Genomic DNA, 22,086 nt, shown 5'->3' with positions numbered 1-22,086 from the left:
TAAAACAGGCATGACCCTTCCAACCTCCGACCAATAATGAACTGTAACTTTCTCCTAAAAATTTTGGACAAAGTTGCTACTACCCTACTCCAAGATTATGTCGACAGGAACAGCCTCCTACACACCCAATAATTGGTTTTTAGAGGAGCACATGGTACGGAAGCGGCCCGGCTCGACCTTCAGACCAAAATGCATAGTATCCTGGACGAAGGAAAAGCACGGTTGCTGATATTACTAGACCTCTCAGCAGCATTTGATTTGCTCTACCATCAAACACTCCACGAGGCTCTAGACAAGTCAGGTTATTGTTCTCGAGGAGCTGTAGAATGGGTAACATCCTTCCTTAAAGATTGGAATTCCAGGATCCACTGGGGTGTTTATTTCTCCATGCCCCGTCCTATAAATTGTAGTGTACCCCATGGGCCAGCCGATTGCCCCTTTTGTTTAATCTCTATCTAAAGTGTCTATGTACCCTATTAACCAATTTAGGGGTCTTTTTTACAAACTTTGCCAACGATACACAACTAGTCATCAAACTGACCGGCTGTCATACCACTGACAATAATAAACTTGCTGCCATCTACAACTCCATTGAAGCCTGGATGATGACAAATTGGCTTTGCCTCAACGGAAGCAAGACTGAGCTCATGATCTTTGATCACCCCGGGCAAGAGCGAAACTAGACACACATTACACCACCTTTAAGATCAAAAACACAAATGTTGAGGTCTCTGACAAGGTCAAGACATTAGGTGTCTACCTGCAAGCATCTTTGGGAGAGAGAAGCCCATGTAACATATCTGAAAAACAATTGCCAATACCACCAAAGGCTGCTCAGTCACATCAGGCCAATACTTAACAAAGAAAACAGCACCATTATCGCCAGAGCCACAATCATATCTAGACTGGACTACGGAAATGCACTGATTATGGGGGCTAATAAAAAAATGCATCAAACAATGCCAGATCATACAGAACAATGCAGTGAGGACAATTACCAGGAAAGAGAGGGGGAACATATTGCAGAAGACATAAAGTCCCTTCATTGGTTAGCCCTGGAAGACCGGATCACCTTAAAAGCAAAGACCATTGTCCATCACTGTATATTTGGATCTGCCACTGCTTACCTAAAAAACCAAATAACCACATACAAGCCTTGCCACTCCTTAAGATCCAAGGTGCAAGGGTTTGTGAAAGTAACTCACTCCAAAAAAGTCAATGGACTTGGGCGAGCCTTCCTTACCAAAGCGGCATCCAAGTGGAAGGACCTCCCAAACAGCCTAAGGCTAGAATCTAACTACCTATCCTTTAGGAAGAATCTGAAGACACTGTTGTTCAAATAAAAGACCTGTATAAATGCTAAAGACCATGTAAAGCAAACTATTCAGAACCAGTAATCTTGCTCTGCTGTCACATCACTTTTCTGTTGTCCTTGTCTTTATGTAATGTGCCCTGATGCCTACCGGCTTCGGCGCTATAGAAATAAATAAATAAAAATAAAAACATTAAAATGTGAATATAAGAAGCATCAGAAATACGATTACTGTGAGTAATGTATCTCTTCTGAGACTTGTGGATCTGCTTAGATCACATGCTCTGCATAGATTAGCAAGCAGCATCTAGAGAAGGAGGTGGGAAGTGAGAAGGTACAGCTGCAAATAGATATTTTAGTACTGCTTGCCCCACTTGTGAATATGCTTTAGAATATGTGTCAAAAGAGTTTGCTTGACCCCACCATAGCCAAAAATTACCACCCAATTACTAACGTCCCATTTCTGCTGAAGATCCTGGACAAAGTGGCCTACTTCCAACTCCAGGACTTCCTGGGGAACAAAACATCCTAGGTACCCATCAGTCTGGATTCAGAGCATTGCACGGGACAGAAACAGCTCTCCTGGATCTCAAGAGCACCTTGTCCAGCATAGTTGAAAAAGGTCACCCAGCCCTGTTGATGCTTTTGTATCTTTCGGCAGCCTTCGACCTGGTTGACCATTCTATTCTTGTCGACAGACTAAAGTGCTTAGTGGGCTGTTCCAATGAGGCATCAAACTGGATTGAATCCTTCCTTGGGCCAAGGGTCTCAAGAGTAGCAGTGGAGGACGTCCAATCTTCTCCTAGTGTCATCAATGTTGGAGTCCCAGAGGACTGCTGCCTTTCGCCTTCACTCTTCAACATTTACGTAAGACCTCTGCTAGACTTATTAGACCACCTGGCCATTTGATATACCATCTATGCGGATGATACTCAGGTGGTATCGGGGAAACATGCCCAGGATTATGAGTTGCTTAACAGTGCTTTTTCAGCAATACAGACATGGATGTTATCCAAATCCCTGGCTCTAAATTATGACAAGACGGAGCTCTTGGCTTTGGCAACCGGCCAGCGACTTGCTAAACCGGATTCCTCCTATAAAAGCTTCAGCATTGCTGCTAATCAAATTGCAGTCTAAGATTGTTTTAAGACACTGGGCGTCCACTAGGATGCAGAGCTGAACATGAAGGCCCACGTATCCATATCCGCTCTTCCTGTGGTTATGTGGTCAGGCTGTTGAACCAAATCAGACCTTCTCTTACTCTTGAAAGCAGATCTATCCTTGCCTCTGCCTTAATGAACTCAAGGCTCGATTATTGTGATAGCTTTCTGGCAGGGACAACACAAGCCAATCTCCAATCCTTGCAGATGCCCCAGAATGGTGCAGTGCGTGCAGTTTTTGGCTTGTGCAGACAGGACCATTTTACAGACTCCAGAAGGGCCCTTCACTGGTTATCGATCAAACACAGGATTGTACACACGGTTCTATCACTAGCGTACATGATATGATATGATATGATATGATATGGCATTTGTAACGCGCCTATACACAAGTGTTTCAAGGCGCGACGAGGCAGGGAGGGGGGAACAAGGGGAAGACAGACAACGATCCCTCTAGGCCAGGTGTCATTCAGACCGCGCAAGTGCAGGGGTAGGGGGAAGGGAAAAAGTGCAAGGGGAAGGGGAGGAGGGGGGAGTGCAGTACAAATAAGTAGAATAGAAATAAAATAATAAATAAATAGGGCCAGCTGGTGGCAAGTGCAAGGTAAGTGCAGACAAGTGCTGGGGGGGGGGGGCTGTAGGGATACAGAGACAGTCCCGCAGTGCAGGGGTTGCCAGGGAGGCAGTGCAAGTGAAGAGTGACTGGGCCCAGGACCGAGGTCGGTGAGAGTGGCCCAGTTGCAGAATCAGTGCAGTTTAGGTGAAGAATTTAGCAGGGGAGAGGGAGAGAGAAAGCAGAAGTGAAGAGGAAGGTTTTGAGGTGCTTCCGGAACCGGAGATGGTTCTCCTCAAGTTTCAGGGAGGCAGGAAGGCTGTTCCAGAGAGAGGCCCCTGCCGCGGAGAGAGATCTACCCCCAGCTTGTTGCTTCGAGAAGCGGCTGACCCTGAGGGAGTTGGAGACGGATGAGCGTAGGGCTCGGGAAGGAAGATATTTAGGAAGAGAGAGAGTTGAAGGTATTTAGGCCCCAGGCCCCAGAAGGCCTTGTGGACAATGCAGAGGGTTTTGAACTTAATCCTCGCAGCCACTGGGAGCCAGTGTAGAGATTTCAGTCCTGGAGAGATACGGTCCCTGGGCTTGAGGCCAAGGACAAGTCTCGCAGTTCTGTTCTGGATGAGTTGCAGAGGGCGGAGAGTGGAGGCAGGCAGATTAAGATAGAGGCTGTTACATGTGCTGGACATCCATCTATCCTCTGTGTCTTACAAAACAACTGATCACTGATCTCCCCTCACAATCTCTTTGGTCTAGCGATGGCTCTAAACGCAAACACGTTTGGTTTAAACTGGCAAAGTTTGGTGATAACAGCTTTCCAATTCAGGCCCCTAGAGAATGGAATATGCTCTTACTAGCAATGAGAGCCGCCAATTCTCTCTCCACCTTCAAGAAGGTGGTCAAAACATATTTATTCAATCAGTAATAGGTAACTGATCATGTCTTCGTCTTCTTATTCAACTTTGTTTTTTTCTTGTTATATGGTATCTGTACGCACTGAGGCCTACGGACACGTGGCACGAAGTAAGAAATATAAATAAATGCAGTAATGCTGCGTAAAGGTATGAATGGAACTCCAAGTAGGTGCTTTGCAAATAGCGTCTAGGGGGAAATTTGCATTACATGCTTCAGTAGCTCCTGTACCTCTGATAGAGTGAGCTCTAGGAGTGAACAGTAGGGTCTTTTTGGATATTGAATAGCACAGTTGTATGAATTTGACTATCCATCTGGAGATGGCATTTTTAGAGATGTGATCACCTTCTTTATCAGGTGCTATGGAAACAAAGAGCTGATCTGTTTCCCTTAGAGGTTTTGTTTTGTTTTGTTTATGTAGTACAAGACCCCCCTCCTTACATCAAATGTATGGAGGCTTGTATCAGCTGCGTTAGATGGATTTTGAAAAAACATAGGTAATCCAATGGATTGGTTGACATGGAACTTGGAGATTCATTTTGGTGTAAGCCTAGGATGTGTTCTAATGCCCTTGTGGATTACAAAGAAAGGGTCTTGTAAAGATTATGCTTGTAGCTCACTGACTCATTTTATCAGGTGATGGCTACCAGAAAGGCTGTTTTGTATGTTAAGTGTTTTAGGCTGACCTTGTGCATAGACTCAAAGGGCAGACACATGAGCTTTGAGAGCACAACATTAAGGTCCCAACCTGGTGGAGAGTTAGAAATGGGAGGGTATAATCTCTTCACTCCCTCCATGAAAGACTTGATAATAGGAACTTTCCACCAAGACACCTTGTTCTGCGAAGTGGTGTATGGAGTCAAGGCCGCTAGGTATACTTTGATGGAGTTAAATACTAGGCCAGAGTCCAGTGGATAGAGCGTGTTGTGTAGAATGTTGGATGGTGAACATTCAATTGGATTTTAGGATTGTGATCTGCACCATACCACAAACCTCTTCCAATTTTTGAAGTAACAGTGTCTGGTGTTGGGTTTCCAGGTCTCCTTTAGGATATCCATACACCTTTGAGGAAGGTTTAAGTGACCAAACTCTATGACTTCAGAGGCCAGGCTGCCAAGTTCACAGACAGAATATGTGGATGGAGTATCGTCCCTTCGTAATGGGACAGCATGCTGGAGGGGCACGGAAGCTTGATTGGTTTGCACATCGCCAGTTTGAGCAGATGTGGAAACCAAGGTTGTCTTGCCCACATTGGAGCAATCAGGATTGGAGTGACTTGTTCCTGGTGCATCTTAGGCACTATCCTGCTCAGGACTCGTGTCAGTGGAAAAGCATACGCACATTTCCCTGACCAACTCATCTACATGGCGTTCCCCTTGGATCCTGATTGGGGAAACATGGATGCAAAGTTTGGGCCTTGTGCGTTTTGGCTTGGGGCGAACAAGTCTAAGGGAGGATAACCCCACTGGGGGAAGATTTAGTTTAGAATGTTTCTGTTGATTTACCACTTGTGTTCCTCTGGCAGAGGGTTTCTGCTTAGGGTGTCTGCTAGAGCACTGCGTCCCCCTAGAATGTGTTGTGAGACTAGGAACATGTTCCGCTTGAGTGCCCACTTTCCTAATTTATGGGGGTAGCCCGGATAGATTTGGACAGTGTGTGCCTCCCTGTTAGTTTATGTAAAACATGGCAGTGGTGCTTTCTGTGAGGACTTGCACTGTCTGATCTACTAGATGCTGCTGAAAAGCCTGCAGAGCCTTGAGAACTGCCAGAAGTTCTAGGAGGTTCATGTGGTTTTGGGCGGTGGTCTGTGACCATTGGCCGTGAGCTGTGTGGTGAAGGTAATAGGCTCCCCATCCAGAGAGTGTGGCGTCTGTAGTTAGTATCACTTGAACTGGTGTATTGCAAAAGGGTTTTCCTTTCAACAAGTTGTCCTTGGACCACTAGCGAAGAGCCTGTATTAGGGTTAGCGACACAACCGCTAGATCGTCCCACTGACCGCTTGCCTGAGACCATTGTTTTGCAAACCACTCCTGCACTGGGTGAATGCGCAGCCGCGCGTATGGACTAGGTAAATGCATGATGCCAACATCCCCAGCAGGCGCACTGCCTTGCGTACAGTCTGGCGACCGGCTAGATAGTGAGGTATTTGCAACAGCATGTTCTGAACTCTTCCGTTTGAGGGGAAGACTAGCCCCTCTTTTGTTTATATGATTGCTCCCAGGAATTGTTTTGTTTGACTGAGTAAGGGACTTGATTTTTTTCTTGTTGAGAATCCCAATTGGAACAGAAGGTTGATTGTTCTTTGGGTGTTGTATTTGCACATTTGAGGGGACTGCCCTGTTATTAGCCAGAGTTTTCCTTTCAACAAGTTGTCCTTGGACCACCAGCAAAGAGCCTGTACTAGGGTTAGAGACACAAGCACTAGATTGTCTCACTGACCGCTTGCCGGAGATCATTGTTTTGCTAATCACTCCTGCATTGGGCGAATTCGCAGACGTTCATGTGGAACTAGGTAAATGCATGATGCCAACATCCCCAGCAGGCGCATAGCCTTGCGTACGGTTAACTGGCGTATGGCTAGATAGTGAGGTATTTGCAACAGCATGTTCTGAACTTTTTTGTTTGAGGGGAGACTAGCCCCTGTTTTGTTTATATGATTGCTCCCAGGAATTGTTTTGTGTGACTGGGAACAAGACTTGATTTTTTTCTCGTTGTTTGAGAATCCCAATGTCAACAGAAGGTTGATTGTTCTTTGGGTGTTGTATTTGCTAATTTGAGGGGACTGCCCTGTTATTAGCCAGTCGTCCAAATAAGGGTAAACTGGGATTGACTCTCTGCGTAGGTGCGCCGCTACCACTTCTAGTACTTTTTTGAATACCCTTGGGGCTGCACCTATGCGAAAAGGGAGCACCTTGAACTGGTAGTGTTCTCCTGCTATCTGGAAGCACAGATACTTTCTGTGTGCTGGGAACATTGAAATATGAAAGTATGCATCTTTCATGTCCAATGTTGCCATGTAACCCCCTTGTTTTAAGACAGGAATTACCTCCTGAAGCGTTGTCATTCAACATTTTTGAGGCTTGACATACGTGTTCGCTGGGTGCAGGTCTAGTACTGGGCACATTGTTAAGCCTTTCTTTGGCACAAGGAAGTACATTGAATAAATACCCTTGCTTACCTGGTTTGCTGGGACGATTTCTATTGCATCTTTTTCCAGCAGGGCTTTCACCTCCTCCAGTCCAGGTTGGATGGTCTTTGCAGAAGCTTTATACATTATCCGCCCGCCACGGTGGATTACACCCACTTGTCCGAAGAGATCCCCTCCCATGCGTGGGTGAATTGTGAGATGCAACTTCCTACTGGAGTGGCATGGGAGGGGACCTGGAGTGGGGCGTCATTGCTTGAGTGGAGTGGAGTCTCTGGTAGAGGAAGCTCTACCCCTGCTCCTAGACCTCTTGTAGCCCCTTTGAAAATTGGAGGACGCCCTCTTCTGTCCTCTACAAGTGAGTCCTCCCCTGTTGCATAGCTCCTGAATGTATGTATTTGGTCAAGCAGGTTTATGTTTGAGGCTAATATAATAGCATAAAACATTACCACATTTATATAAGATAATCGCGGTAGAAAAGTTAGAGTAGATACCACTGCCACCAGGCAAGTCTTAGTGTAAATGGAGCGAAACACTGCCCCAAGAGGCACAGACAAAAAGGGATAAGAATTAACCCTTTCCAATACTCCATGGAAGATGGGGTGTACTGGGTCTGTGGTTTAAAGTGACTAAGTTAAAGTTAATGGCAACTTTACCCTTTTCTGGGGGACTGTAGTCAGCTCCAGAAAATGGAGTCAGTGAGAAGTCTAAAAGACAACCCTGTGTCACTGCACTGAAGGTGCTGTGTAACACACATGAAAAATATGGTGCCCTAGAGTATGTGAGGCTCCAGTGCCCAAGATCACACAAAAAGTAGAAACACACATAGCAAAACACATGTAAGAGTGGGAAAAAAGGCTCACACTCTTACCAGGTGAAAACAATAAATCCTAGAAATCCAGCATAGCTGCTGAGGGACTCAGTAGGTAAGGGAAATCAACCATTTATGAGAATTCTCCCTAACAACATGCATATGTAAAAGAACAATGGTGAATAAGCTTCAATTACTGTGCAATCAAGGGTGTCCTGCATTACCAGGACACCACTAATGCGTCAGTTGTGAGCTACCGGCGCAATACAAATGAATTAGTAATTACTGAATTCCCTTCCTCCACAATCCCACTGGTGCTGGGATCTGACTACCTTCTAGACTCTGGCTTTAAGCGACTGCCTAGGCCACCATGGCCTCGCCTTTCCAGGGGCTTGGTATTACTGCTACCACCAGCTTACCACCAATATCACATGGTTCTACCTCTTTTGACACTCTTTTCATTGGTTCTTCTTCTCTAGTTACCACCTCCTGTGGCCTGACTGTACCTCCTGCTCCTATCAATGCCTGCTCCTCTGCACTACCACTCTCAGGTTACTGCTACCCCCTTCTACATGCACACAACTGCCTCCAACCTTTCTTTCACAGCTGTCTCTTCTGGTGTTGTACCATATCCTCCTACTAACCCTTCCAGGTCCCTCTACTCTGATGTTTCAGCCTGTTGTATCTTTGAACTACCTCTCCTCTCTGCTACCATCTTGTTATTCCAATCTCCTACTTTTGAGATATTACCTCTTCCTTTGTTCTTTGACTACTACGACTAACACCTCTTCTCGAATTCACAATCTCTTCCCTCCTATCACCTCCTCCTGCTAGTACTGCGACCTGCTTCTATCTTGTTGTTACTTCTTCCCCTCCCTTTGATAACACTCCTCCAGCCACGTTGATCTCTCTTTCCACAGCCTCCACTAACGATCCTCAGTCCAGAGCTTTTACCAAAACCGAACCTCCTTCTCCTGCAACCAACATCTATAGACTGGGCTGCAAACTCTTTATACACTGATGTTTTCTTCAATGGGATGGGTCTTTCTTTGAGTATTAGCACCTGTGGTCTAGGATTGGGATTATTCTTGAATTGGCTAATCCTTATAACAACAGGGGGAAGTGTTTTGTTCACCGAGGTTAGGTCCAAACCCACATTGCTGGGGTTCACCATCTTTGATATATTTTGCAAACTAATCAGATGCTATATGGATGAGAAGGAGCTCTCTGTATCAGTCTTTGGAGGACAACGGTGAACGCTTGAGGATTGTGAGGCTCGCCAACTCTCTCAAGCTGAGAAAGGTAGAAAATGCAACTGCGACTCACAGGAAGGTTCCAAGGAACTCACATACATTTGGGCAGCACATATCCATGGTTCGCTTGCATCCTCAATAGGGATCCATTGGGAAATGTGTGGAATCGACAGTGAATAACTGAGATTTATATATATTGTAGTTGTTGTTTTTCAGTGTACTTGGATAAGTGGTTGATTCATCTACAGAACTGTGGGCATTAGATTCAGGATGACATTAATATCTTGGTAGACATATATTGATTGGTTAAATAGGTTCCAATACTGTTCCAAGAGGACTGCCAAAGAGCAAATTCACTTCTATTCGTACACAAGCTGTTGGTTAAAATAACAGCCCTAATAGAGGTGAGCTGTGGACTGGATGGCAGGGGAGTTAACGTTTTTCTACATTACATCTGGGTTATCATGGGACAGCTTGCTTGGGCTGATGTGAGGGATTCCTCCCCATAGGGGGCAGTGTGGTATTCAGGAGCTATGCAACAGGGGAGGAGTCACTTGTAGAGGACAGAAGAGTGAGAGCTGACAGGACAAATGACAGAAATGTTAGGATGATAGGCTTAGCTATTGAAATTTCACAGTTGGGCTTCTGAGCAGAAGGTGACTGGAGGTTGAAGGGAGCACACTCTAGAGTAAGTCACCCAAGAGCAAAGCCAATTTGGGTATATCAACTATAAATACAAAACAGTTAGCAGGCGCCCCTCTCTAGAAAGAACATTGCATGATATCCGCAGCCATCGCTTTTTGCTCACTGTACTTTTCACAAAGGAGGAATATTCATTTGCATATCATTTATTGTCACGCTCACAAGGGCAGTCCAGCACCGAAATGCCTGGCAAACCTCCTTTGACCAAGAGTGTCAAAAGCAACCCCAGACACATGTTTCAGCCTAGTCGCAGCTCATCAGTGAGGTGGAACTGAAGCACTTCTGTAGGAAACCTCTGCAGTCAGCAGGGTAAATCTAGGTATGTTACAGTCCAAATGATGGGCAATCTGATTGCAGGAAGAAAATGCTCTGGTGCAGCCCATCTGGAGGTGAACCGCATAGTTCTGACAGCCCTAATGCTTACTGAGAAGGGAGACAATTAGCTCAGCACATACGCTTCCCTGTCAGGGCACTTTGAGCTAGTATCAGTGTTGACTAGGACCAAGATTAGTGTCAGCATTCCTCCACCAGCTTGCCAACTTTACTATTAAACAGTTAATGAGAACTCCTTTTACAAGCGTCAGAATGATGATAAACTGAGCAGATTCCCCAGGATTCAAATAGGATACTACTAAATCTCAAAGGTAAATGCGTTGCATGCTGAGCTATCTTACCAGCTAAGCTATCATAAGATTTTGAAGCTATGAGTTTAAACATTGTATTTCCACAACATTGACATTACAATCAGCTATACATTAATATATATAAATGAGTTTAAAGAAACAACACATAATGCTTGATCGGAAGAGAGAATATTGCAGTTAAATTACAGCATCATCAAACCTTGTTCATCTCCTTGAGAGAAGTGTCATTGACAGGGAAGTGTTTTCCGCCCGTAAGATCAGCATATTTCTTTTCCACATTACACAGATTGTCCCTTTCCTGTTAGGATGACAACAGAGAGCCATCATTTTAAACCAGCATCAAAACAAACTGGAGAGATGACCACAATAAACACATTTGAGTGCAAGTGAGTAGAACAGGCTAAATTACCTTCATGGTAATTCTGGTTCTCTTAGTCCATGGCCTCCCTCGATCACAACCTGGTTAGAATATGCCTGCATCGCTAGACAGGACTGTAGCATTTCTATGAGCTATGCCGTCACTTTAAAGATGTTGGAATAGGCTTCATGTGCTGCATCCCCTCGCACATCTGCCTTGCCCATAAAATAATAAAGAGTACAACCTTCACCTATTGTTCTGTATGTTTTTCCCCATACCATGCCAGGTTTGATAATGGAATATGCTTGAGGACAAACGGGCAGAGCTAAGGGCAAACAGAAGCAAAACCATCTTGAAGGTAATTTTCTGTTTCTCTGTTGTCTGTCTCGCCTGCCTTCCCAATCTGTTAGGGAACCAGATTAACCAGATTCTACACACTAGGAAGGAGGGTAAAAGGATATGCTGACCAGGTTCGAGCAAACAGGTTGTTCAGACATTTTGGCTAGGGGATGCATTAGGAAAGATGTTGCTAGGCCTGGAAAAGATCTGGGGCTACACTAATGTGAGGACTGTCGAGACTCGGGGCTAGTTAGACTTTTGGTTGTAGCTCCTGAGCTTCTATCCGGGGTTAGAACTAAAAGATCCACAGCTACAGCCCCCTGAGCCCCCCCTAGCAACGCCTCTGGGAAAGACTTCTTTTTGATACTTTACTCCCATACACTGCTATGGGACACCCTTTCTTTTTGCTTTGTTTAGACTCCTGTCCTGACTTTTTTGGGGTATGTAAAGCCTCAGCTTTACTTCACATGCCCTTTTTCTCATTACTATGGGGAAAAAGATCAGTCCATAACACTATCAGTACTGATGACGATGATAGGTTATTTATAATGCGCTTAATACCCAGAGGTTTCTAAGCGCAGACCCGGGGATCGAACCTGTGGTGCTCCGTGTCGTCTTGCTTCCAAGGTGAACACGTTGCCCCTGAGCTATCCTCCAGAGACCATAGGCCTCATTACAAGTGTGCCGATGCGGTAATAACGTGCCAGTAGTACCACATAATGGCACATTACTGTACTGGCACACTCAAAGTTTGCTGGTAGGGTGGTGAATTTACTAGAGATATATCTGCCACCCAACAGGCAAAAAACTGCCAGGAATACCAGCCTGGTAATACCGGCAAATCCCCCCATGAGAGTCCCCCCAGTAATACCGGCAAATCCCCCATGGTGTCCTACGGGACTCCATGGGGGATTTTCCCAGTATTACCGGAACGGTCCTATGGGACTCCATGGAATGGGGATTTACCAGCGTTTCTGCCCCTTGGAATCTGCCGGTAATTCTGGCAGACCAAGTGGCGGAAACAGTATTACGGTTTGCCAGTGTTGCCGGCGGGATACCGGCAAACCTGTAATAAGCCCAAATGTCTCTCTTTGCGAATTTCTTGCATTGCTACAATTGCACACATGACCTTAAAGTAAAGTGTGGTTAGGATACTTTCTATCCTTATAACTTTTTCTCTAATGTCTTTTTGGTTACTTTTACAATGTGCCTTGGGCGAGCTGGTGGCAGCAGTTTTTTGCTAACATTTACCACAAGGTGTTTGCTTGTCCTTTGGCCTTTTTGTTCTTTGACCTTCTTCCTTCCTTCTCTAGTCAGGAAATGCCATTTATGGAATGCACATTCCTGGGAAAAGTTGCTGTTTTTGCAGGTAAAGGGGCAGTTTCTGTGTGGGGGCTAGGACGGTCTGGACCCAGTGCACATCCTGACAACTGAATGTCTGTTGCTGGGCAGATGTTGTGACCAGTGGCTATCCATGATTTGATAGTCATTGCAAGTTAGATAGGTGCAGATACTTAGCATTGGTGGGCTTGGGCGAGCTCCCAGCCCAAATCTTGGATCAAAGGAGGGCTCTTGCATCTATCCGACAGATCATTGTTGGAGCAAGTCCTCTACGAAGAAGAGCAGCTAGTGGAAGACCTGAGGACGACCCCTCCAGCTGACCAGAATCGACTCAAGAGCTGTCTCTGTGGAGCTCTGTCCTCTGCCTGATCTCAAGAAGACCCTTGTTAGTGCTACAACCCTTGAGCCATGTGAAAAGCAGATGTGACCCCTCGAGGTTCCAGACCTTCTGAGACTTTGGGAGGGTCCCTGGACCAGCCAGTGGACTAACCCCAGTCTCAAACGTCTATAAGATATAGTCCATTATGTGAGCATTTTAAGGCATTTTTGCGTACCACCCTCTGTTGATGCTACACCCACTAACCCCGGGGGGAATCTAAATCTACTGTCAAGAAATGGAAGCCAAACCTCTCTTAAACATGGGTAGCATGGTCAGAGCGACAAGGCCTAACTGACAGGTAGGGCTAGAAGGTCGAAACAGAGGTACAATTAGTCCACACGCATACAGCTAGAACATACACTACAGTGATAACCTAAAACAAATATACTTTAATACAGTCAAAAATATAATACTTTAAGTTCAAATAAGCACTTTAAACATCAATACAAAACATTAAAAAGATACCAGTGTATTGTAAAAACAGAAATGCCTATCCAAGGACTCTCCTAACCACAATGTCTATATGTGGGACTTTGCCAAGGGCCAGCACCCAATTTAAAATAACAGGGGGGGGACAAGATACCATACAATCCAACAAGCGGGTAAGTACCTAGTAATGAACACACCTAGGTGCAGCGTCTTAAAGCAACACGTCAACCCTGGTACATGTGAACAGCACCTACCACATATGGATGGTGGGGTATGGGATGAAACAAAGGGAAACACAATTTCCCTCTGAGGGAAAACATGATGTACAATCCCTAGGCCGAAAACACACTTAGCATCCATTTAGACCTCCTAAGGCCTTTATAACAGTATTAATGCCCAGTCACCCACCACTAATACCTATAAGCCACAACAAGCATGAAGCCATAGTAAGGCTTAGCAAAAAATCTTCCAAGAATCATTAAACATTTCAGTACAAATACCTACCTGATACATTATATCTGGAGGCCTTTCTCTGTGGCTTTGTGACACTCCAAAGATGGCCGTCGTGTTTTCCTAGCAGTGCAGTCACACTGAGATGAACAGCAACTGCCCCCTGCCTGCCGATTGGGCTATCTACATAACTTATAGGCCTATGGTGGACCGGCAGGCTTTAGCCAGCCCACCCATTTCAAAGGCCCATTTTTCTAAGGTCCCTGTTTGCTCCCTGTCTGCTGTCTTCCTGGGTCTGTTGGGTCTCTGGGGGTCCTCTCTAACACCCCTCCCCCACATACACATGGAGGCCGAGGAAACCACCATGTTCCCTGGACCCACGGTGAGAAATAGACTTCTGAGCACTCTTCTGAAGGTAAACTCCTATTACTAGCTTCTCAATTCCTTCCCCCTGCACCGGGTCATGCTACCTCACACCTTACCTGATCTGATCTTCATCTTATCTAGCCCTGTCAAAGTTAGCCTGTCTAGTGTGCTGCATTTCACCTGCCCTGTTTTAAAATCGAATTTAGCCTTTCTAGTGTGCTCCATTTCACCTTCCCTGCTGGATAATCGATTTTAGTTGTGCTTTGTGGCTGTTTGTGCTCCCACAAAGTGCACCTCCCTCTGTCTCCTCCTCTCACCCCTCCTCCAAGTGCATTAGTGTGTCAGCCTGGCAAGTGTCTTCCCCCCCTCAACTTCTGCCTACCATTTCACCTGGGAAGATAGCTCAGGGGCAACATGCTCGCCTTGGAAGCAAGATGACCCGGCGCAACACAGGTTCGATCCCCAGGTCCATGCTTAAAAACCTCTGGGTATTAAGCGCGTTATAAATAATCTATCATATAATATCATATTCATCTCTCCTATCCTGTCCAACTGTTTCCTGATCATCCATCCTTCTCTGATCACTAAATCTGCCCAGAAAAAACTTAAGAAGGACACTCAGGGCTCCAACCCAGGCCTTCCTATTGAAGACACCCATGCCATGGCTTCCGCCAGAGAGACTGTCACTGACATCCTCTTCTTCGTTAACTCACCTGACCTCGATACATGCTTCTGTCTCCTATCGCCTCTTCTCCCATTAATGGTGGCAGTCGCTGGGAGGTCTCTTTGACCTTTTCACCATTTCACCCTCTATGGATGGTTTTGGCTCCACATATATCTAAACATTTGCAGCTACACTAAATTCCACTGGGAAATATGAAATTAAGAAAGTATTGTACTGTATGGTATTACTCTTGTATTGCATTGTACTTTGTTTTTCATATGTCTTATGCTATATGTATTATATGTTTTATTCGTTTTATGTGTTTTATTATGTGTAAAGTCCTAATTTGGACTAAATCACAATAAAATTATTATTATTATTTCCAGAGTCATCATTAATGTCTATTTCAACGAAACCATTGGGGTTCAGGGTCCTCAACCCAACCTTCTTCTCTTTAATAGACTCCTCCCTCGCCTCTAAAATCTTACCTCCCCCTCAGGCCAAGCTCACTTACCCACTGTGCCTTCCTCCCCCTCTACACAGGCCCCCTTGCCCACTACACCTTCCGCCTCCTCCTCTGTACAGGCACCTGGGCGTTGCCCTACTTCCCGGCCCCCTTGTCGTCCTTGACTCCTTCTTCATCCGCTACTATCTCTTTGGCCCTCTTGCCTCCCTCAGGGGGGACCACTGACCCATGCACCCCCCCAACCCCTGCAGAAGACCTTTAAGGTCGGCAAGCAACTCCACATTGCCAGCCTTAACACTCGCTCTGCTGTAAAACACTCAACCGATATCTGCAACCTCCTCGAACTCATGGATCTTGATGTGCTCGCCATCACTGAGACAGGGTTCAAGAAGTCTTGGGGGGATAGCTCAGGGGCAACGTGCTTGCCTTGGAAGCAAGACGACACAGAGCAATACAGGTTCGATCCCCGGGTCCGCGCTTAGAAACCTCAGGGTATTAAACGCGTTACAAATAACCAATCATATCATATCACATAACAGCTCTGTCACAAGATGTGACACTCTCCTCCCTGAAGGCTACAAAATCCTTTCTGCTCCTAGGCTAAAAAAGGCAGGTGGTGGAAAAGCACTGATCTTCCCTGAATGGAAACCTGTGTCTAGTATCCCTATTCAGGCATACACCTTCTTTGAATGCCTAGTCTGCAGGCTCTCACTCTCTACTAAATGTTCTCTCCTCATGGCCACCTTCTATCAGCCTCCTGGACAGCTCACTCTCTTCCTTTCGGAATGGGCCAACCTAGCCTCTTCTCTACTCTCCTCCTCCTCTCAACTCCTCCTGCTTGGTGACCTCAACATCCACCTTGACTCTCCTGACTTGTCAGGACCTTTCCGCAAACCTATGTGACTCTCTCTCCCTCTCTATTTACCCTCTGGCTTCACTCACACCGCGGGCCACACGTTGGATGCTCTCATCTCCACTGACATCCCACTCTCTATCCCTCTCACTACCTCTCTCTCTTGGACCGACCATCTCTTCTATCAACACAGCTGAAGCTCTCCTCTCCTCTGGCAGCAACTCATGCGGTACAGTCACTTGGCTTCAAGGTCACCAGACCCATGAAAAAAGTGACAGTGGCTGCCTTTGCCTCCACCTACTCTCCTCCTCCCATTCTTGTGGCTGACTCGCACCCTGACATAGCCCTCACTATCCTTAATCTCTCCAAAACTCTTGATATTCTTGCCCCTATCATGAGGGTCCGACTTGGTACGACTCCGACCTGGCGGCCCTTAAACGCAAGTGCAAGGCAGCTGAGCGGAAATGGAATTCGTCGGGTGGACCATCTGACAAACTGGCCTGCAGCCTCCTTCAAAGGCAATATTAAATCGGCATCCGCTCCAAGAAAAGATCTTTATTCAAGCCTGCATTTCCGTGGCATCAAACAACACGGCCAAACTTTTCAAAGTCTGCAAGGAACTGGCCATGCAGGATCCTCCTCCTCTGTCACTCCCACCCAGGACCTCTGTTCGACCCAGGCTACACACTTCACCACAAAAACCCAAGACATCCTCTCCTCCTTTCCCCACACACCACAGCACATACCAACACCTGTGCCTCCCTTGGCCCCACCTCCACTTCCTCTCTCCTCTCTCTCTCCTGTCACACCTGATGAGGCAGCCAGACAAATCCAGTCTATGAAGGCCTCATCCAAGCAAGTTGACCCTTGCCCTTCTAAAACCATCAAGGACAACACTGACTCCCTCGCACCTGCCTTGGCCGACCTTTGAAACCTCTCCTTTTCCACTGGAGTTTTCCCAACTGCTCTTAAGCACTCCCATGTGCACCCTCTTCTTCGGAAACCCTCTGCTGAACCTTCCATTCCTTTATACTACCGCCAATCTCTATCACTCTTTTACTGGGCAATCTCCTGGAGAAGCTGGCTATCTCTCAGCTAAAGCTCCACACAGAATCAATCAGTTGTTTCCACGACCATCAGTCTGGCTTTAGAGCTTCCAGAAGCACGGAAACTGCTCTTCTGAACACCCGTGAAGACCTGCTCCCAAATCTTGACACTAACACTCCCTCTGTCCTCATTCTCCTTGAACTCTCCTCCGCCTTTGACATGGTTAACCACAACATCCTGATCTCATGGCTTCGTGAAACCTTGGGAATCACAGGTCAGGCTCTGGCTTGGTTAACCTCTTTTCTCTCCAACCGCCAATCGCAGGTCAAACTTGGCGCCTTTCTCTCAACTATCACCCTCTCAACCTGCGGCGTTCCCCTGGGTTCGAACCTATCCCTCTGGTTCTTCAACGTGTACATGGCTACCCTGGCACTTGTGATTGTCCCTTTCACCTCTAATTTTCAGTGTTATGCGGATGACATGCAACTATCCTTCAGGCTACCCTCAGCTGCCTCCTCCTCCTCACTCATACCAGACTGTCTGTCCGCCATTCAGTCATGGTGTACTGCAAACAATTTTTGTCTCAATACCAGTAAAACTGAGATTGTTCGCATTCGGACACCTGCTCCTGCTTTTCCTCTCTCACTCTGGCCGGCCTCCCTTGGCCCCACGCCTATCCCCACCTGTGAGGCCAAAAACGTTGGGGTCATCTTCGACTCCACTCTCTCCTTCTCCTCTCACATTTCTGATATCTCAAAAAAGTATAACTATCAACTACACCTGCTCAGAGGCACTCTACCTTTTCTCACTTTCCCCCAGCAGCTCACTGTCTCCAGAGCCCTGGTTCTCTCCAGGCTGGACTACTGCAACAGCCTCTTCCTCAACCTCCGTGTGTGCGCCCTACGCCCTCTGCAACTCATCCAGAACAGAACCGCAAGACTTATCATTGGCCTCAAGCCCAGGGACTGCATCTCTCCGGCGCTCAAATCCCTTCACTGCCTCCCTGTGTCTGCAAGGATCAAATTCAAGAACCTCTGCATTGTCCACAGGGCTTTCAGGGCCTGGGACCTACTTACCTTCAACGTTGCCTTCCTAAATACTATCCCTCTAGAGCCCTCCGCTCATCTACCTCCAACCTTCTGCTGGTCAGCTGGCTCTCCAAGCAGAGATTTGGATGGCGGTCCCTTTCCTCAGCAGGTGCCTCCACCTGGAACAGCCTCCCTTGCGCCCTCTGTCTTGAGCCTGATATTCTTAAGTTCCAAAAACTCCTTAGGACCTTCCTCTTCTCCTCTTCCTTCTCTCTCACCCGACCCTGCTAACCTAGCTCTCTGCTCCTCCTTCTCTCCCTCATTCCACACAGCTCACTGACTGGCCGCCTGGTGTACCCCAGAGTTTCCCAGGTCCCAGGCACACCTGCCAGTCCTCCTGCACTTGCTTCAGGGCCCTGCACCCCATCCCCCCCATACTGCACTTGTAATAAAAACCTGAGAGCTTCTCTCTCCGCACTTCACCAGTCTCCACCGGCTGGGTGCACTTAGTCCCCTGCCCCTCCCTTGCCCTTCCTGCACTTGCACAATCTGTATACAGCCCTGCCTGAAGATCGCTCTGTCTGTTCTCCCTTGTCTTCACCCCTTAATGTTCACTTGAAAAAACCACATTATCGCCGTCAGGCCTATTTGCTGTATCTAAACTGTTAAATGTATCATATTCACTTAATCTGCCTGTGCAGACCGATTATCATTTCTGATCGTCTCAGAAATTCAAGGGCTCTGAGCGACTGTTGTTTTTTTCTCCTTGTTCCCACCCTCCTTGAGCGCTTTGAAACACTTGCCCGTGTATAGGCACTATATAAAAAAACATTACCATACCATACCGTAGAAAAATATTGACATTGTCAGCAGTTGTAGTTACAGTGTTTCTAGTACATTTACCATTGCTGAAAGGAAATGGGTGACTTTAAAAATGGATAGAAACAGGTAAGCACTGAAATGGTGAGTATTAGTCTAAAGCTCACTGAACCCCTAGGGGACTCAAGAAAAATGTCCAAGGGCAGGTACATACCCCAGAGTCACTTTAAGGAGAGTTACAGTGTCAGTTCCTAGTTCCATGGGGTATAATGGGGAGGTTGAAGGCCCATCCATACTACTAAATAGAAAGTCTGTTCTGCCCCACAGGTACAAATGCTGCAATGTTCAAGCAGAGGGAATGCCACAGGTGATCCCAAGGAAGGGTTCCAGAGATCAGAAGGTGAATCCCAGAAGAAGACGCTGCAAAACAGGAGGAACCTCCAATGCAAGACTAGCTGGAATCACGGTTATGACTCACTTCCCAGGAATCATTACCACAGACCAGGGGGACGCCAAGGAGTGAATATTGTGAATAATAACTGTTACTAGGACCCCCACTAAGAAGCTCACATAGGTGGCTTCAACACAAATGGCTAGTGACCCGAAACAAACTCTTCTCTACAGGTGCAGCATTCAAAGTTCAGTACTCATTGTCATAAACACTGATCCAGCGATGATCACAGATGCAGAGTAGAAAATCAGAGGCTCTTCCTTCGACATCTACCTTCGTACCAAGAGTGAAAAATCTGGCAGAGGAGATTACAGATTGATGATGAGGGAACCTGCACAAAAAGCTCCCCAGCATCAGTATGAAAAAACGTAGGCAGCACAGCAATAAATGGTCCCAGGACAGAGACAAAGGCTGGTGGCACCCTCGGATGTACAAAACTGAAGATACAGCAGAGTAATGAACTCATAGCACCTCTCTGGAATCTTTCAGCAACTAGAGCAAGATGGAAGATCCTGGACAAAACAATGTGAATCTGCAGGAATACATCGTCAGCAGGTTGGCAGACCTGTCACCTCCAAGCTGCAGGAACACAGCAGCAAAAAAGTGAATTAGAGGCAGGGAAGAACCTAAATACCCATGTGAAAGGGGCTTGGGCAAAAGCCAGGCAGGCAATGGCAAAAAGGGGCTGTGGAAGTGGTCAGGTGACCAACCAAACTGTTTGGTCAATGGGCTACCACTCAGCCAATGTCACCCCCGTAGGAAGTTGGAGGGGTAGTCCAGGGGACCTCTACTAACCTAAACTATTTAGGGCCATTATGGAGGCTCACAAAGAGCCCACAGGGTCAGAACGTCAATTGTGAGCCTACATCGTGGCAGAGGCGTAGCCAGGATTTTCTGACAAGTGGAGCCTGAAGCTAATGTAGTGGGGCCCACCGCAGTGACATTAACATCTGTAAACGCCCACACAGCGCTGCTGAGTGGGCATTTACAGATTTTGGGTGGGCCTTGCCCGCTCAGGCCCTATCATGTCTACTCCTCTGCATCGTGGTCAACTAAAGGCAAGTTCTATAAAACAAAATGGCCAAGAGCAGGATTTAGAAAAAAAACAAGAATACCACAACGGCGACCAAAAAAGGTACTATGGGGGATACCAATCTGGTAAAATAGCAAGATTGTATGCAGTAACCCTGTGGGAGACTACACCAGTCTTGTCCTCTTGGTATTAGGTAACCCACCTAATGGTATAGTCTGTACTACACAAGTTGGTAGTGTGACTGAGCAGCCAGACTTATCTCAAGAGGGGTTAATGTGAGCGGTAGAGGTGTAGCATTGGAATCCACCCATACAAGTATCCAAATAACACTTACACTCAAGGTTTTCTAGTAAAATGATTATTTATGTATTTAACAGTCAGTTTTGAATAAGCATTCTTTAAAAAGGGCAATGTGCAACAATAAAAATACACTTCATAACACGTTCTCAGAATCAACATAAGCAAGTAGATATGCTTTAGAGATGGTTCATGCATACTTCCTACACCCTAGGGTGACTTCAATTGCTAGGACAGTAATGGCATTCATATATCACTTTTGTACTTGGAAAATTCTGAGGTTGGTAGAAAGGAAAGGTTAAGGGAAGGAAAAAGGTTAACAGGTTCTCAGAACATGTGAGCACTTTTAAATCCGGGAAGGCATCTGGGAACCTGAGGGTTCCACCAAAGGGTCGATGGCTTCCAGGTCGGAGCCATAGCTGCCGATTGAATCCTCGTCATCCGAAGCGACAACACCAAAGGGGGACTTACTCTCGGCCTGCATCGCGTAGACCACCCAACGTTTTGTCCAGCTGTCTTTTAAAGTCTTGGGACGAAAGAGCTTGCAGGATTTACAAGAACGCTTGTCGTGGTCTCGAGGTAGACACCTATGGCTCCGGCGATGGGTGTCCTTCCACAGGAATTTGCCGTTGTACGGCCGACAAAATTGAAAGGGCGTCCTCTCCATAGCAGAGGGAGACAGCAGCCCGACCAAATAGGGAAAGAGAAAGGAAAAGGAAATGCATTCTTGAAAAAGAATAAACCCCGGGCCCCACTCTCCCTCCTTTAAGGGCCTGGCTGGAGTGCTGAGGCCACGCGGTCGACAGACGTCGATCATTACACCAGTCGCCGAGCTGTAGTGGATGCCTTCGATGCACAAAGTCCACGAAGCAGTCGTCGAAGAGAAGTAGTCCAAGCCTAGACGACCATCAGTTGTGGCACAAAGAAAACAATATTGAGCAATATTAACTCTTGCGAGTTCTGCATAAGGCAAACAACTTGTTGGGCGGAAAAAACAATCTATGGGATGAGGGGATTTGGGTACACTACACGTCACGTTAGAGATAGTGTTACAGTCACGCCCATGTCCACGTCCCCTTTTGATCTTCGAAAGAAAGATACAATACTCTATGATTACCACTAGATGTCAGACTATATGCACAGCAGGTGATTCTAAGCAGATTCACAAGCATCATAAATATATAGATACATATATTCCTCAATTTAAAAGGAATTTTTGTAAGAATAATTTCGTAGTTATATTGACATTGTAGTAGAAATAAGTGATTCAGTGCTTG

The 22,086-nt window shown here is 46.4% G+C and overlaps 1 protein-coding gene across 3 annotated transcripts in view; it reads right to left on the bottom strand.

The window, feature by feature from the left end:
• The window catches only part of PHLDB2 (pleckstrin homology like domain family B member 2), a 705,124-nt gene that overhangs the window by 308,089 nt on the left and 374,949 nt on the right, over positions 1-22,086 (bottom strand). For all 3 annotated transcript variants that reach the window (XM_069637184.1, XM_069637185.1, XM_069637186.1), the window contains one exon: positions 10,689-10,787. In XM_069637184.1, the coding sequence (XP_069493285.1) occupies positions 10,689-10,787 (99 nt within the window). The remainder of the gene's footprint in view (positions 1-10,688; positions 10,788-22,086) is intronic.

The sequence above is a fragment of the Ambystoma mexicanum genome, chromosome 7p (genome assembly GCF_040938575.1).
Source record: "Ambystoma mexicanum isolate Mex_15411 chromosome 7p, UKY_AmexF1_1, whole genome shotgun sequence".
In the NCBI taxonomy this organism is placed as follows: domain Eukaryota; kingdom Metazoa; phylum Chordata; class Amphibia; order Caudata; family Ambystomatidae; genus Ambystoma; species Ambystoma mexicanum.
The sequence above is the reverse complement of the archived record's forward strand: the minus strand, read 5'-3'. Positions and strand labels throughout refer to the sequence as shown.